Below are 17,055 nucleotides of genomic sequence, written 5' to 3'. Positions count from 1 at the left end.
AGAAGCATCCATGTGAAAGCATAACACTGACCGGTTGCCTCCTGCACGCCCCCTACTGGGGATCGAGCCTGCAACCTGGGCATGTGCCCTGACCGGGAATCGAACCGGCGACCTTTTGGTGCACAGGGCAACGCCCAACCAACTGAGCCACGCCAGCCAGGGCTCACCCTTGTTTTCATTCTACTGTTGATGGACATTGGAGCCTCTCTGGTTTCTGGGCACTGAAGTAGTGCCAGGTGGGCATTTTGGTAGCCGTCTTTTGGGGAAACACACATCTGCATTTGTGCTGGACAGAGCCTGGCGTGGAGCTGCTGGGCTGCAGGTGGGCTGTTAGACGGAGGAGGTGCTGCCAGACTCTTCCAAAGTGATGGGCAGCCAGTCGGCCTGGCCTGCAGCAGGGTGGGGTTCGGCCGGCCGAGTGCTCACCTAATTGGCAGTGTCCTGATGACTAAGGATGCTGAGCAGCTCTCCTGGGTCAACTGGCCAGTTGGATGTCTCTTTGTAAGTTGCTTTTCCAATGTGTCCTTGCCTGTTTTTCGGTTGGGTTGTCTGAATTTTCCCTTCAGTGTGCAGGAATTTGCGCATCCAGGGGAGGAGGTCCTGCTTGGTAAATGTGTTGCGTCTCTTTGTTCGGACCACGGCCTGACTTTTCACCCCCTCGGAGGTGTCCTTGGGTGAACAGAAGCTCTTCACTTTAGTTAGGTGTTTTTTTTCCGGCTACTTTTTGTGTCCTAGTTAAGGACTGTTTCTCTACCCCCTGAGTCATTTCTATTTATCTTCTGGAAGCTTGATTGTTAAGCCATCACCTTTGGCTCTGCAATCCACAGGAAACCCAAACTTCTGTGGGTGATGTGGGGTCGACAAGAATAGTTTTCCATTTGGACGTGCAGGGGAGAGAGAGAGGGGGAGAGAGAGAAACGTCGACGTGAGAGAGACATATTGATTGGTTGCCTCCCACATGCACCCCGACTGGGGCCAGGGATCGAACCTGCAACCTCTCAGTGTACAAGGCAATGCTCCAACCAACTGAGCCACACCGGCCAGGAAAAAACCCTCATGTCTCTTAAAGAAGTTAAGAGATGGAATGAAGAAAAATATATTTCTCTAGAGCCGTATATGTGCTCACATATTTACCATTTCTCCACGCTCCATGTGTGCCTGTGGATTTGAGTTAGTGTCTGGAGTCAGTCCCTTTGCTTTGGCATTTCTTGTAAGGCGGGTCTACATCAATGAATTCCCTGAGTCGCTTTATTTGCAGACATCTTTACTTTGCCTTTATTTCAGTTTGCTAGGTATAGAAGTCTTGGTTCGCAGTGTTTTTCTTTCGACAGTTTGAATGTATCCTTCCACTTTTTTCTAGCCCCATGGTATTGGCTGTTAACAATTGTTGTGCCCTTAAATGCGAGGGCTCGGTCATTTCCTGTGATTTTCAACATTTTCCTCGTCTCTGAATCATTTTGACTGTGCTGTGCCTGGGGCTGGATGTCTCTGTGTTTTTCCTGTTGGGGTTTGTTGAGTTTGGGGGGTCTGTAGGTTGCTTTCAACCATTATTTCTTCAAACACCCTCCTGCCTCATCTCTCTGCTTTCCTTCTGGGACTTCAGCACCACACCTCAGTGCTGGCATTCTTAAAGCTGTCCCACTGATCACGCAGGCTCTGCTCATTTTCCGTCAGTCTTTTTCCCCTCTGTTCTTCAAATTGGTTATTTATTATTATTATTACTATTAAATTTATTTTTATTATTGAAAATATTACAGATGCCCCCCTTCCCCACCCCCATTGACCCCCTCCACCCCGCCCCCGCCCCCGCCCCAGGCCTTTACCACACTATTGTCTGTCCATGGGTTATCCCTATACCCACATAAGTTCTTTGGTTAATTGCAATTTATACTGGTTAATCCTTATTAACTTACAAGTTTTTCAATTCTTCTAGCATCTATCTAAGTTCTGCTGTTAAATTCCTGTAGTAAATTTTCTTTTCTTTCTTTTTTTAAATATATCTTTATTGATCTTGGAGAGAGGCAGGGAGAGGAGAGAGAGAGAAACATCCATGATGAGAGAGTCATTGATCGGCTGCCTCCTGCACGCCCCCGACTGGGGATGGAGCCCGCAACCCGGGCATGTGCCCTGACTGGGAATCGAACCCCGATCGCCTGGATCCTAGGTCAACGCTCAACCGCTGAGCCACGCCCGGCCGGGCCCTGCGGTAAATTTTCAATGTCAGGACTGTCACTTGGTTTTCTAAAAATAATTTCTATTTCTTTACGACTGTCTTCCTTCACTGATGTCCTATGTTCTCCAGCAACTCTTTAAACATGGTTTCCTTTAGCTTTTTGACCAAATGCATAATAGTTGCTTTGACGTCTGCTGAACACAGCATCTGTGGACATTCGAGACAGTCCCATCCCTGCCCAGCTCCTCCATGTACAGGTCCTGCTTTCGTGTTTCTTTGCACGTCATGGAATCTCTGTCAAATGCTGGACCTTATTGGCTACATATTGTAGCTCCTCCGGACTCTGGTTCCCCTCGGGGTTGTGATTATCGCTTTGTTTGCGTGTTTAGTGACTTTCTTTGACTATATCTGTGGATTCTGTCACTTTGCCTGAGCGTCCCCCCCACCCATTCTGGCTCCCTGCCCTCTGACCTGAGGTCACAACCTCCGGGCCGTGGCTGAGGGTCCTCCCCTGCCTCCCTGTGACCTAGACTCAGCGTCTGGATGGGGTGACACCACCTCCAGTGTATGCAGGTGCTCCTGGGCCCCACCCTCAGGTACGCCGCCTGGCCCGCCCACCGGCAGGGCTCACTGACAGCCTCTCTCTCTGCAGAGTCTGGACGCCAGCTTCAGCACGAGGACCCAGAGGCAGAGGCCGAGGAGGACCGCTCTGTACGTGAGGCTCGGGGACGCGGCCCCCTCGCGCCTTCCCCCCTTCCCCGCGTGGCCGAGGGTGACCCGCTCTCTCTCCCGCCAGGTGACCGAAGGGCCCGTGGGGGAGATCATCCGGCCACGGCCTCAGGGGTCCTCGCCTGTCTATGAGTACGTGACCGAGGGGACCGGCTTTGGACTCCCGGTAAGCCAGCCGGACAGACACCCACAGTCGGAGGGCAGGCTCAGGTGTGGGGCCCCGCGTGGCCGCCTCTCCTCCTGCATCACCCTGTCTGTGCAGCCACCCTGCCCTGCCCTGCCGCCCCCGGCCACGGCGATGCCCAGCTGGCTGTCCTCTCCGTCTCCGCTGCTCCCCCACCCCTCCCGTTAGCTGTCAAGGTGGCACCTGTGGGGGGAGCAGACCTCACGCTCCCGTGGGCGGCGGGGCACAGGTATTGTGTGCCTGCGTGCCATCTCTGGAGGGGAGGCACAGAAGGCGCCCCGCAGCTGAGGCGCTCAGCTCCCTCTGGGGGCTCTGGGCCTTGAAGGTGGAGCTCCCTGGCCTCCCCAGTCACCCCCGTTGCCCCGGGCTGGGCAGGCGGGTAACCCTCAATGTCTGTGGCTGCAGGAAGACACGCCGAGCAGGCAAGGCTCCTCAGGGAGACGGAGGTCCTGGTGGAAGCGTGATTCTGGGGACTCACGGACATTTTCCAGGATGAGTCGTTCTGAGGTGGGTATGGTGGGAACTGGGGGTCAGGGAGGTGGACCCCACCACAAGGGCTCCAGCAGAGGGGCTGGGGCCAGAGCAAGGAGGAGAGCTGCAGGGAGGCTGAAGGGGGCCCCCGTGCCCTGTGGAAGGACTGCCTGTCCCCCTTGTCAGCCTGGGGGCAGGGATTCCAGAGGCTGGCCCCGGCTTCCCCTGACACCCCTGTGCTCCCCTGAAGAGCCGGACCGCTGGCTGGGGACCTAGGTGCTCAGACCTCATGTGGGGAAGGCTGCTGTCTGTGGCACAGGCCGCAGAAGGCGCTTGATCCTGTGGGCTCCCAGTGAGGAGGGGGCGCTGCCCCTGAGGTGGCCGGTTCGGTCATCGGTGTCCCCGGCAGTTCGAACACTCTGCCACCCCTGAGGCCCCGCCATGCCCCAAGCCAGGCTGGGCGCCCGTTCACTGTATTTCCCTCGGCATTGGTGACCCTCTGTGGTTTGAGCCCCAGCTCCCTTGCTGGTGACCGGAGCTCAGAGCATGTACAGAATGAACAAGGGGCAGCCTGGCTGGTGTGGCTCACTGGCTGGCCTGCCCCCTGCACCAGGAGGTCGCTGGTTCAATTCCCAGCCAGGGCACATGCCCGGGTTACGGGCTCGATCCCCAGTAGGGGGCGTGCAGGAGGCAGCCAATCGATGTTTCTATTTTTCTCCCCATCTCCCTTCTTCTCTGTCTCTAAAATCAATAAAAACATAATAAAATAAAATAGAAAGAATGAACAAGGGGCGATGGAAGAAGGCTCTGACCGCTGCTGAGCAGAAGCCTCGCCCCTTTGCTGGCCAAGCGCCCCTGGGCCTGAATGGCTGTGGACAGGCTGCCCCTGAGTCCTGGCAAGTGGGAGCAGGGAAAAGAGGTGGCCACTCCCCCCGAGGCGGCTGCAGCTGGCCCTCTGCAAAGCTTGGACACAGCCACCCATGCACACCTGGCCAGAGGCCCTCCCCTTGCCCTGCGTGGCTGGACGGTGGGCAGGACCTGGGGTCTCTGTCCTCAGGGAGGCAGCCCCTGCTAGCGGCAGGAGGGATGTATGTCACCATGGCCGTGCGCTTCTGCTCTGTCCCTGCAGGAGGCGACAGAGGTGACGCTGAAGACCGAAGTGGAGGCTGGCGCCAGTGGCTACAGTGTCACGGGCGGTGGGGACCAGGGGATCTTTGTCAAGCAAGTGCTGAAGGACTCCTCGGCGGCCAAGCTCTTCAGCCTGAAAGAAGGTGCGATGGCCACCCATCCCTGGTGTCCCCATGGTCCCCATCAGGATGGGAGGTGTCCGGAGGGGGGCCAGGGCCATACCTGGAGCTCAGGATGACAGCCCGCCATGCTGAATTTTCTCTCCCGTGACACCGGGGGACTCCTGCCCACCCAGGGCTCCACAGAGGGGAGGGCTGGGGGCATGGTGGGCTCCTCGTGTACACACCCCATCCCAGCAAGGGTGTGCCTGGGGAGCTGAGGCCGAGGCCACTTTGTCCTTGTCTAGGGGATCAGCTGCTCAGCGCAACCATCTTCTTTGACCACATTAACTACGAAGACGCTCTGAAAATCCTTCAGTACTCAGAGCCCTACAGGGTCCAGTTCAAGATCAAACGGAAACTTCCTGCCAGAGGGGATGAGGAGTGGGCTTCCGGGGCTGCTCAGCGCGCCCCAAGGCGTTCAGGGACGCAGGTGAGCCTGCCGTGGCCCTCAGGGAGGCTGGGGTGGCCCCCGAGCCCAGGGTCTCAGACTCCCTGTACTGGCGCCAACAGGCTCCCTCTCGCTGTGTTTCAGGACAAAGATGTCCCCGAGGGGAGCACAGACACACCCATGAAGACTCTGGAAAGAGATGGAGACCAGGAGAGACTTATCGCCAAGCCCCGGGAGGAGAGGGGCAGGCGGCCCCAGAAGGAGAGGCTCTCCTGGCCCAAATTTCAAACCACAAAGAGCAAGCGTGGACCCCGGAGATCACACAGCTCCTCAGAGGCCTACGAGCGGGGGCAGGCCCCTGACATATCCCCCACGAGCTCAGACACGGAGGCCCCATTCCCAGCAGGAGCAGGCAGCCAGCGAAGGTGGAGGTTCCCGAACCTGAGGTTCAAGGTGGGCTCCGGGAAGGGACCATTGCTGGTGGGGCACCTGGGCAGAGGGACACAAGGTGGGACTGTCCACCCTGGGGAACTTGAGGAGGCGGGGTCCTGGGATGACAGCCGACAGGACCCTGGGGCTGCTGCACATGGCAAGAGAGAGGACAGGACCGCAGAGCCCTGCCAGGGACCCGTGGAGAGTGGGGCCTGCAGCAGACGCCGAAAAAAGACAAAGGAGGGGAAGGCCCAGGAGGAGATGGTGCCCCAGAGGAAAGCCAGGGCAGGCCCAGCCCCGAGACAAAGCCAGGCGGGCCACAGGGAGGGAGTGGTGGAGCTGGAAACAGGCATTGCCAGGCTGTCCTTGCAGGACCCCGCAGATGACAGCCTCACACAGGGCCGCCAGCGGGAGTGCCAGATCCCAACACCAAAGTTAGAGACATCCAAGTTCAGCTTCTCCAAAGAAAAAGTACTGGGAACAGAAGGAGGAATGATTGTGCGCCAGCTGGGGCCCAGAGAGGGACTGGCCACCGCGGCCGGGAAAAAGGGTGCCGAGAGCCCAGAAGTGCAGGGGTACAGAGTCCTTGCAGTGCATGGACCAGACAGGGCAAAAGCAAGACCAGAGAGGGGCAAGGCAGGACTGGCAGGAGAGGACGGTAATGGCAAGGACAGGGCCTTGGAGGGTTGGGGGGGAAATGTGAAAAACCCAGGGATCCGAGCGCCCTCACTGCGAAGGTCCCCAGAGGAGGCAGAGTCTGGGACAGGAAGACAGGAACAGGAACCAGAAACAAAGAGACACAGACACTTCACAGTTGTCAATTTGCAGATGAACTCAGAGGAGGCCGAAGGAAAAGATGGAAGAAGGAGGAAACACCCACCAAAGATAACAGCAGAGAGGGACACTGCACAGGAAACGGAAGAGAGCATTGGACCAGGCAGTGCTGAGGTGGCCGCCAGGGACGACAAGTTCAAGATGCCCAAGTTCAAGATGCCCTCATTCTGCACGTCAGGGACGGGCAGGTCCATGGGGACTACAGCGGAGGTGTCCCTGCCCTCCGTCCAGACCGACATCAAGACCAGTGACCTCAGCATTGAGCTGCCATCTGCTCAAGTGGATGTCAAGACAGGCGAGCTGGGCGTGAAGCTCCCTGAGGGCCACCTGCCCGAGGGAGAGCTCCAGGGACCCGCCGCCGGAGCCGGACTCAAAGGCCACCTGCCCAAGGTGCAGACGCCCAGCATGAAGATGCCCAAAGTAGACTTCAAGGGCCCCCAGGTGGACATCAAGGGACCCAAACTGGACCTGAAGGGCGCCAAAGGGGAGGTGACCGCCCCGGAGGTGGAGGTGTCGCTGCCTGGCGTGGAGGTGGACATCCAGGCTCCAAGCGCCAAGCTGGAGGGCGACATGGGCCTGGGGGACATGGAGGTGGCCTCCAGCGACAGCAAGTTCAAGATGCCCAAGTTCAAGATGCCTTCGTTTGGTATGTCGGCGCCAGGCAAGGACTGGGGAACGTCCGTGGACGCGCCTGTGCCCAAGGCCACGGGGGAGGCGAGCCTGCCCTCGCTGGGCGGAGAGATTCGAGCCCCAGAGGGCAGCGTCCAACTGCCATCTGCTGAAATCCAGCTTCCTGGGGGAGAGCTGGAAGTGGCCCTCCCCGAGGGAGAGGTGACACTGGGCGAACGGAAGGGCAAAGCAGACGGGGCCAGGTTCAAGGGCCACCTGCCCAAGGTGCAGATGCCCAGCATGAAGATGCCCAAAGTAGACTTCAAGGGCCCCCAGGTGGACATCAAGGGGCCCAAACTGGACCTGAAGGGCGCCAAAGGGGAGGTGACCGCCCCCGAGGTGGAGGTGTCGCTGCCCGGCGTGGAGGTGGACATCCAGGCTCCAAGCGCCAAGCTGGAGGGCGACATGGGCCTGGGGGACATGGAGGTGGCGGCCAAGGACAGCAAGTTCAAGATGCCCAAGTTCAAGATGCCTTCGTTTGGTATGTCAGCGCCAGGCAAGGACTGGGGAACGTCCGTGGACGCGCCTGTGCCCAAGGCCACGGGGGAGGCGAGCCTGCCCTCGCTGGGCGGAGAGATTCGAGCCCCAGAGGGCAGCGTCCAACTGCCATCTGCTGAAATCCAGCTTCCTGGGGGAGAGCTGGAAGTGGCCCTCCCCGAGGGAGAGGTGACGCTGGGCGAGCTGAAGGGCAAAGCAGACGGGGCCAGGTTCAAGGGCCACCTGCCCAAGGTGCAGAAGCCCAGCATGAAGATGCCCAAAGTAGACTTCAAGGGCCCCCAGGTGGACATCAAGGGGCCCAAACTGGACCTGAAGGGCGCCAAAGGGGAGGTGACCGCCCCCGAGGTGGAGGTGTCGCTGCCCGGCGTGGAGGTGGACATCCAGGCTCCAAGCGCCAAGCTGGAGGGCGACATGGGCCTGGGGGACGTGGAGGTGGCCTCCAGCGACAGCAAGTTCAAGATGCCCAAGTTCAAGATGCCTTCGTTTGGTATGTCGGCGCCAGGCAAGGACTGGGGAACGTCCGTGGACGCGCCTGTGCCCAAGGCCACGGGGGAGGCGAGCCTGCCCTCGCTGGGCGGAGAGATTCGAGCCCCAGAGGGCAGCGTCCAACTGCCATCTGCTGAAATCCAGCTTCCTGGGGGAGAGCTGGAAGTGGCCATCCCCCAGGGAGAGGTGACGCTGGGCGAGCTGAAGGGCAAAGCAGACGGGGTTAGGTTCAAGGGCCACCTGCCCAAGGTGCAGATGCCCAGCATGAAGATGCCCAAAGTAGACTTCAAGGGCCCCCAGGTGGACATCAAGGGGCCCAAACTGGACCTGAAGGGCGCCAAAGGGGAGGTGACCGCCCCCGAGGTGGAGGTGTCGCTGCCCGGCGTGGAGGTGGATATCCAGGCTCCAAGCGCCAAGCTGGAGGGCGACATGGGCCTTGGGGACATGGAGGTGGCCTCCAGCGACAGCAAGTTCAAGATGCCCAAGTTCAAGATGCCTTCGTTTGGTATGTCGGCGCCAGGCAAGGACTGGGGAACGTCCGTGGACGCGCCTGTGCCCAAGGCCACGGGGGAGGCGAGGTTGCCCTCGCTGGGCGGAGAGATTCGAGCCCCAGAGGGCAGCGTCCAACTGCCATCTGCTGAAATCCAGCTTCCTGGGGGAGAGCTGGAAGTGGCCCTCCCCGAGGGAGAGGTGACGCTGGGCGAGCTGAAGGGCAAAGCAGACGGGGCCAGGTTCAAGGGCCACCTGCCCAAGGTGCAGATGCCCAGCATGAAGATGCCCAAAGTAGACTTCAAGGGCCCCCAGGTGGACATCAAGGGGCCCAAACTGGACCTGAAGGGCGCCAAAGGGGAGGTGACCGCCCCCGAGGTGGAGGTGTCGCTGCCAGGAGTGGAGGTGGACATCCAGGCTCCAAGCGCCAAGCTGGAGGGCGACATGGCCCTGGGGGACGTGGAGGTGGCGGCCAAGGACAGCAAGTTCAAGATGCCCAAGTTCAAGATGCCTTCCTTTGGCGTTTCTACACCAAGCAAGTCCGTGGACGCCACAGCGGACGTGTCCCTGCCCTCCGTCCAGACCGACATCAAGACCAGTGACCTCAGCATTGAGCTGCCATCTGCTCAAGTGGATGTCAAGACAGGCGAGCTGGGCGTGAAGCTCCCTGAGGGCCGCCTGCCCGAGGGAGAGCTCCAGGGACCCGCCGCCGGAGCCGGACTCAAAGGCCACCTGCCCAAGGTGCAGATGCCCAGCATGAAGATGCCCAAAGTAGACTTCAAGGGCCCCCAGGTGGACATCAAGGGGCCCAAACTGGACCTGAAGGGCGCCAAAGGGGAGGTGACCGCCCCCGAGGTGGAGGTGTCGCTGCCCGGCGTGGAGGTGGACATCCAGGCTCCAAGCGCCAAGCTGGAGGGCGACATGGCCCTGGGGGACGTGGAGGTGGCGGCCAAGGACAGCAAGTTCAAGATGCCCAAGTTCAAGATGCCTTCCTTTGGCGTTTCTACACCAAGCAAGTCCGTGGACGCCACAGCGGACGTGTCCCTGCCCTCCGTCCAGACCGACATCAAGACCAGTGACCTCAGCATTGAGCTGCCATCTGCTCAAGTGGATGTCAAGACAGGCGAGCTGGGCGTGAAGCTCCCTGAGGGCCGCCTGCCCGAGGGAGAGCTCCAGGGACCCGCCGCCGGAGCCGGACTCAAAGGCCACCTGCCCAAGGTGCAGATGCCCAGCATGAAGATGCCCAAAGTAGACTTCAAGGGCCCCCAGGTGGACATCAAGGGGCCCAAACTGGACCTGAAGGGCACCAAAGGGGAGGTGACCGCCCCCGAGGTGGAGGTGTCGCTGCCTGGCGTGGAGGTGGACATCCAGGCTCCAAGCGCCAATCTGGAGGGCGACATGGGCCTGGGGGACATGGAGGTGGCGGCCAAGGACAGCAAGTTCAAGATGCCCAAGTTCAAGATGCCTTCGTTTGGTATGTCAGCGCCAGGCAAGGACTGGGGAACGTCCGTGGACGCGCCTGTGCCCAAGGCCACGGGGGAGGCGAGCCTGCCCTCGCTGGGCGGAGAGATTCGAGCCCCAGAGGGCAGCGTCCAACTGCCATCTGCTGAAATCCAGCTTCCTGGGGGAGAGCTGGAAGTGGCCCTCCCCGAGGGAGAGGTGACGCTGGGCGAGCTGAAGGGCAAAGCAGACGGGGCCAGGTTCAAGGGCCACCTGCCCAAGGTGCAGATGCCCAGCATGAAGATGCCCAAAGTAGACTTCAAGGGCCCCCAGGTGGACATCAAGGGGCCCAAACTGGACCTGAAGGGCGCCAAAGGGGAGGTGACCGCCCCCGAGGTGGAGGTGTCGCTGCCAGGAGTGGAGGTGGACATCCAGGCTCCAAGCGCCAAGCTGGAGGGCGACATGGCCCTGGGGGACGTGGAGGTGGCGGCCAAGGACAGCAAGTTCAAGATGCCCAAGTTCAAGATGCCTTCCTTTGGCGTTTCTACACCAAGCAAGTCCGTGGACGCCACAGCGGACGTGTCCCTGCCCTCCGTCCAGACCGACATCAAGACCAGTGACCTCAGCATTGAGCTGCCATCTGCTCAAGTGGATGTCAAGACAGGCGAGCTGGGCGTGAAGCTCCCTGAGGGCCGCCTGCCCGAGGGAGAGCTCCAGGGACCCGCCGCCGGAGCCGGACTCAAAGGCCACCTGCCCAAGGTGCAGATGCCCAGCATGAAGATGCCCAAAGTAGACTTCAAGGGCCCCCAGGTGGACATCAAGGGGCCCAAACTGGACCTGAAGGGCGCCAAAGGGGAGGTGACCGCCCCCGAGGTGGAGGTGTCGCTGCCCGGCGTGGAGGTGGACATCCAGGCTCCAAGCGCCAAGCTGGAGGGCGACATGGGTCTGGGGGACCTGGAGGTGGCCTCCAGCGACAGCAAGTTCAAGATGCCCAAGTTCAAGATGCCTTCGTTTGGCATGTCGGCGCCAGGCAAGGACTGGGGAACGTCCGTGGACGCGCCTGTGCCCAAGGCCACGGGGGAGGCGAGCCTGCCCTCGCTGGGCGGAGAGATTCGAGCCCCAGAGGGCAGCGTCCAACTGCCATCTGCTGAAATCCAGCTTCCTGGGGGAGAGCTGGAAGTGGCCCTCCCCGAGGGAGAGGTGACGCTGGGCGAGCTGAAGGGCAAAGCAGACGGGGCCAGGTTCAAGGGCCACCTGCCCAAGGTGCAGATGCCCAGCATGAAGATGCCCAAAGTAGACTTCAAGGGCCCCCAGGTGGACATCAAGGGGCCCAAACTGGACCTGAAGGGCGCCAAAGGGGAGGTGACCGCCCCCGAGGTGGAGGTGTCGCTGCCAGGAGTGGAGGTGGACATCCAGGCTCCAAGCGCCAAGCTGGAGGGCGACATGGCCCTGGGGGACGTGGAGGTGGCGGCCAAGGACAGCAAGTTCAAGATGCCCAAGTTCAAGATGCCTTCCTTTGGCGTTTCTACACCAAGCAAGTCCGTGGACGCCACAGCGGACGTGTCCCTGCCCTCCGTCCAGACCGACATCAAGACCAGTGACCTCAGCATTGAGCTGCCATCTGCTCAAGTGGATGTCAAGACAGGCGAGCTGGGCGTGAAGCTCCCTGAGGGCCGCCTGCCCGAGGGAGAGCTCCAGGGACCCGCCGCCGGAGCCGGACTCAAAGGCCACCTGCCCAAGGTGCAGATGCCCAGCATGAAGATGCCCAAAGTAGACTTCAAGGGCCCCCAGGTGGACATCAAGGGGCCCAAACTGGACCTGAAGGGCGCCAAAGGGGAGGTGACCGCCCCCGAGGTGGAGGTGTCGCTGCCCGGCGTGGAGGTGGACATCCAGGCTCCAAGCGCCAAGCTGGAGGGCGACATGGCCCTGGGGGACGTGGAGGTGGCGGCCAAGGACAGCAAGTTCAAGATGCCCAAGTTCAAGATGCCTTCCTTTGGCGTTTCTACACCAAGCAAGTCCGTGGACGCCACAGCGGACGTGTCCCTGCCCTCCGTCCAGACCGACATCAAGACCAGTGACCTCAGCATTGAGCTGCCATCTGCTCAAGTGGATGTCAAGACAGGCGAGCTGGGCGTGAAGCTCCCTGAGGGCCGCCTGCCCGAGGGAGAGCTCCAGGGACCCGCCGCCGGAGCCGGACTCAAAGGCCACCTGCCCAAGGTGCAGATGCCCAGCATGAAGATGCCCAAAGTAGACTTCAAGGGCCCCCAGGTGGACATCAAGGGGCCCAAACTGGACCTGAAGGGCGCCAAAGGGGAGGTGACCACCCCCGAGGTGGAGGTGTCACTGCCCGGCGTGGAGGTGGACATCCAGGCTCCAAGCGCCAAGCTGGAGGGCGACATGGGCCTGGGGGACCTGGAGGTGGCCTCCAGCGACAGCAAGTTCAAGATGCCCAAGTTCAAGATGCCTTCGTTTGGCATGTCGGCGCCAGGCAAGGACTGGGGAACGTCCGTGGACGCGCCTGTGCCCAAGGCCACGGGGGAGGCGAGCCTGCCCTCGCTGGGCGGAGAGATTCGAGCCCCAGAGGGCAGCGTCCAACTGCCATCTGCTGAAATCCAGCTTCCTGGGGGAGAGCTGGAAGTGGCCCTCCCCGAGGGAGAGGTGACGCTGGGCGAGCTGAAGGGCAAAGCAGACGGGGCCAGGTTCAAGGGCCACCTGCCCAAGGTGCAGATGCCCAGCATGAAGATGCCCAAAGTAGACTTCAAGGGCCCCCAGGTGGACATCAAGGGGCCCAAACTGGACCTGAAGGGCGCCAAAGGGGAGGTGACCGCCCCCGAGGTGGAGGTGTCGCTGCCAGGAGTGGAGGTGGACATCCAGGCTCCAAGCGCCAAGCTGGAGGGCGACATGGCCCTGGGGGACGTGGAGGTGGCGGCCAAGGACAGCAAGTTCAAGATGCCCAAGTTCAAGATGCCTTCCTTTGGCGTTTCTACACCAAGCAAGTCCGTGGACGCCACAGCGGACGTGTCCCTGCCCTCCGTCCAGACCGACATCAAGACCAGTGACCTCAGCATTGAGCTGCCATCTGCTCAAGTGGATGTCAAGACAGGCGAGCTGGGCGTGAAGCTCCCTGAGGGCCGCCTGCCCGAGGGAGAGCTCCAGGGACCCGCCGCCGGAGCCGGACTCAAAGGCCACCTGCCCAAGGTGCAGATGCCCAGCATGAAGATGCCCAAAGTAGACTTCAAGGGCCCCCAGGTGGACATCAAGGGGCCCAAACTGGACCTGAAGGGCGCCAAAGGGGAGGTGACCGCCCCCGAGGTGGAGGTGTCGCTGCCAGGAGTGGAGGTGGACATCCAGGCTCCAAGCGCCAAGCTGGAGGGCGACATGGCCCTGGGGGACGTGGAGGTGGCGGCCAAGGACAGCAAGTTCAAGATGCCCAAGTTCAAGATGCCTTCCTTTGGCGTTTCTACACCAAGCAAGTCCGTGGACGCCACAGCGGACGTGTCCCTGCCCTCCGTCCAGACCGACATCAAGACCAGTGACCTCAGCATTGAGCTGCCATCTGCTCAAGTGGATGTCAAGACAGGCGAGCTGGGCGTGAAGCTCCCTGAGGGCCGCCTGCCCGAGGGAGAGCTCCAGGGACCCGCCGCCGGAGCCGGACTCAAAGGCCACCTGCCCAAGGTGCAGATGCCCAGCATGAAGATGCCCAAAGTAGACTTCAAGGGCCCCCAGGTGGACATCAAGGGGCCCAAACTGGACCTGAAGGGCGCCAAAGGGGAGGTGACCGCCCCCGAGGTGGAGGTGTCGCTGCCAGGAGTGGAGGTGGACATCCAGGCTCCAAGCGCCAAGCTGGAGGGCGACATGGCCCTGGGGGACGTGGAGGTGGCGGCCAAGGACAGCAAGTTCAAGATGCCCAAGTTCAAGATGCCTTCCTTTGGCGTTTCTACACCAAGCAAGTCCGTGGACGCCACAGCGGACGTGTCCCTGCCCTCCGTCCAGACCGACATCAAGACCAGTGACCTCAGCATTGAGCTGCCATCTGCTCAAGTGGATGTCAAGACAGGCGAGCTGGGCGTGAAGCTCCCTGAGGGCCGCCTGCCCGAGGGAGAGCTCCAGGGACCCGCCGCCGGAGCCGGACTCAAAGGCCACCTGCCCAAGGTGCAGATGCCCAGCATGAAGATGCCCAAAGTAGACTTCAAGGGCCCCCAGGTGGACATCAAGGGGCCCAAACTGGACCTGAAGGGCGCCAAAGGGGAGGTGACCGCCCCCGAGGTGGAGGTGTCGCTGCCAGGAGTGGAGGTGGACATCCAGGCTCCAAGCGCCAAGCTGGAGGGCGACATGGCCCTGGGGGACGTGGAGGTGGCGGCCAAGGACAGCAAGTTCAAGATGCCCAAGTTCAAGATGCCTTCCTTTGGCGTTTCTACACCAAGCAAGTCCGTGGACGCCACAGCGGACGTGTCCCTGCCCTCCGTCCAGACCGACATCAAGACCAGTGACCTCAGCATTGAGCTGCCATCTGCTCAAGTGGATGTCAAGACAGGCGAGCTGGGCGTGAAGCTCCCTGAGGGCCGCCTGCCCGAGGGAGAGCTCCAGGGACCCGCCGCCGGAGCCGGACTCAAAGGCCACCTGCCCAAGGTGCAGATGCCCAGCATGAAGATGCCCAAAGTAGACTTCAAGGGCCCCCAGGTGGACATCAAGGGGCCCAAACTGGACCTGAAGGGCGCCAAAGGGGAGGTGACCGCCCCCGAGGTGGAGGTGTCGCTGCCCGGCGTGGAGGTGGACATCCAGGCTCCAAGCGCCAAGCTGGAGGGCGACATGGCCCTGGGGGACGTGGAGGTGGCGGCCAAGGACAGCAAGTTCAAGATGCCCAAGTTCAAGATGCCTTCCTTTGGCGTTTCTACACCAAGCAAGTCCGTGGACGCCACAGCGGACGTGTCCCTGCCCTCCGTCCAGACCGACATCAAGACCAGTGACCTCAGCATTGAGCTGCCATCTGCTCAAGTGGATGTCAAGACAGGCGAGCTGGGCGTGAAGCTCCCTGAGGGCCGCCTGCCCGAGGGAGAGCTCCAGGGACCCGCCGCCGGAGCCGGACTCAAAGGCCACCTGCCCAAGGTGCAGATGCCCAGCATGAAGATGCCCAAAGTAGACTTCAAGGGCCCCCAGGTGGACATCAAGGGGCCCAAACTGGACCTGAAGGGCGCCAAAGGGGAGGTGACCGCCCCCGAGGTGGAGGTGTCGCTGCCCGGCGTGGAGGTGGACATCCAGGCTCCAAGCGCCAAGCTGGAGGGCGACATGGGCCTGGGGGACCTGGAGGTGGCCTCCAGCGACAGCAAGTTCAAGATGCCCAAGTTCAAGATGCCTTCGTTTGGCATGTCGGCGCCAGGCAAGGACTGGGGAACGTCCGTGGACGCGCCTGTGCCCAAGGCCACGGGGGAGGCGAGCCTGCCCTCGCTGGGCGGAGAGATTCGAGCCCCAGAGGGCAGCGTCCAACTGCCATCTGCTGAAATCCAGCTTCCTGGGGGAGAGCTGGAAGTGGCCCTCCCCGAGGGAGAGGTGACGCTGGGCGAGCTGAAGGGCAAAGCAGACGGGGCCAGGTTCAAGGGCCACCTGCCCAAGGTGCAGATGCCCAGCATGAAGATGCCCAAAGTAGACTTCAAGGGCCCCCAGGTGGACATCAAGGGGCCCAAACTGGACCTGAAGGGCGCCAAAGGGGAGGTGACCGCCCCCGAGGTGGAGGTGTCGCTGCCAGGAGTGGAGGTGGACATCCAGGCTCCAAGCGCCAAGCTGGAGGGCGACATGGCCCTGGGGGACGTGGAGGTGGCGGCCAAGGACAGCAAGTTCAAGATGCCCAAGTTCAAGATGCCTTCCTTTGGCGTTTCTACACCAAGCAAGTCCGTGGACGCCACAGCGGACGTGTCCCTGCCCTCCGTCCAGACCGACATCAAGACCAGTGACCTCAGCATTGAGCTGCCATCTGCTCAAGTGGATGTCAAGACAGGCGAGCTGGGCGTGAAGCTCCCTGAGGGCCGCCTGCCCGAGGGAGAGCTCCAGGGACCCGCCGCCGGAGCCGGACTCAAAGGCCACCTGCCCAAGGTGCAGATGCCCAGCATGAAGATGCCCAAAGTAGACTTCAAGGGCCCCCAGGTGGACATCAAGGGGCCCAAACTGGACCTGAAGGGCGCCAAAGGGGAGGTGACCGCCCCCGAGGTGGAGGTGTCGCTGCCCGGCGTGGAGGTGGACATCCAGGCTCCAAGCGCCAAGCTGGAGGGCGACATGGCCCTGGGGGACGTGGAGATGGCGGCCAAGGACAGCAAGTTCAAGATGCCCAAGTTCAAGATGCCTTCCTTTGGCGTTTCTACACCAAGCAAGTCCGTGGACGCCACAGCGGACGTGTCCCTGCCCTCCGTCCAGACCGACATCAAGACCAGTGACCTCAGCATTGAGCTGCCATCTGCTCAAGTGGATGTCAAGACAGGCGAGCTGGGCGTGAAGCTCCCTGAGGGCCGCCTGCCCGAGGGAGAGCTCCAGGGACCCGCCGCCGGAGCCGGACTCAAAGGCCACCTGCCCAAGGTGCAGATGCCCAGCATGAAGATGCCCAAAGTAGACTTCAAGGGCCCCCAGGTGGACATCAAGGGGCCCAAACTGGACCTGAAGGGCGCCAAAGGGGAGGTGACCGCCCCCGAGGTGGAGGTGTCACTGCCCGGCGTGGAGGTGGACATCCAGGCTCTAAGCGCCAAGCTGGAGGGCGACATGGGCCTGGGGGACATGGAGGTGGCCTCCAGCGACAGCAAGTTCAAGATGCCCAAGTTCAAGATGCCTTCGTTTGGTATGTCGGCGCCAGGCAAGGACTGGGGAACGTCCGTGGACGCGCCTGTGCCCAAGGCCACGGGGGAGGCGAGCCTGCCCTCGCTGGGCGGAGAGATTCGAGCCCCAGAGGGCAGCGTCCAACTGCCATCTGCTGAAATCCAGCTTCCTGGGG

At 61.5% G+C, this 17,055-nt stretch overlaps 1 protein-coding gene across 1 annotated transcript in view; it reads left to right on the top strand.

Annotated features, from left to right (window-relative positions):
• The window catches only part of AHNAK2 (AHNAK nucleoprotein 2), a 37,845-nt gene that overhangs the window by 11,013 nt on the left and 9,777 nt on the right, over positions 1–17,055 (top strand). Inside the window, exons 2-11 of the mRNA XM_081127678.1 lie at positions 2,826–2,884; positions 2,970–3,068; positions 3,492–3,593; positions 4,687–4,828; positions 5,092–5,276; positions 5,379–5,687; positions 6,495–6,890; positions 6,942–7,394; positions 7,446–7,898; positions 7,950–16,949. Of these exons, the coding sequence (XP_080983804.1) occupies positions 2,826–2,884; positions 2,970–3,068; positions 3,492–3,593; positions 4,687–4,828; positions 5,092–5,276; positions 5,379–5,687; positions 6,495–6,890; positions 6,942–7,394; positions 7,446–7,898; positions 7,950–16,949 (11,198 nt within the window). The remainder of the gene's footprint in view (positions 1–2,825; positions 2,885–2,969; positions 3,069–3,491; positions 3,594–4,686; positions 4,829–5,091; positions 5,277–5,378; positions 5,688–6,494; positions 6,891–6,941; positions 7,395–7,445; positions 7,899–7,949; positions 16,950–17,055) is intronic.

This window comes from Miniopterus schreibersii (assembly GCF_964146895.1).
Source record: "Miniopterus schreibersii genome assembly, chromosome: 1".
In the NCBI taxonomy this organism is placed as follows: Eukaryota; Metazoa; Chordata; class Mammalia; order Chiroptera; family Miniopteridae; genus Miniopterus; species Miniopterus schreibersii.
Note: the sequence above shows the minus strand (reverse complement) of the source record. Positions and strands in the feature narration are given on the sequence as shown.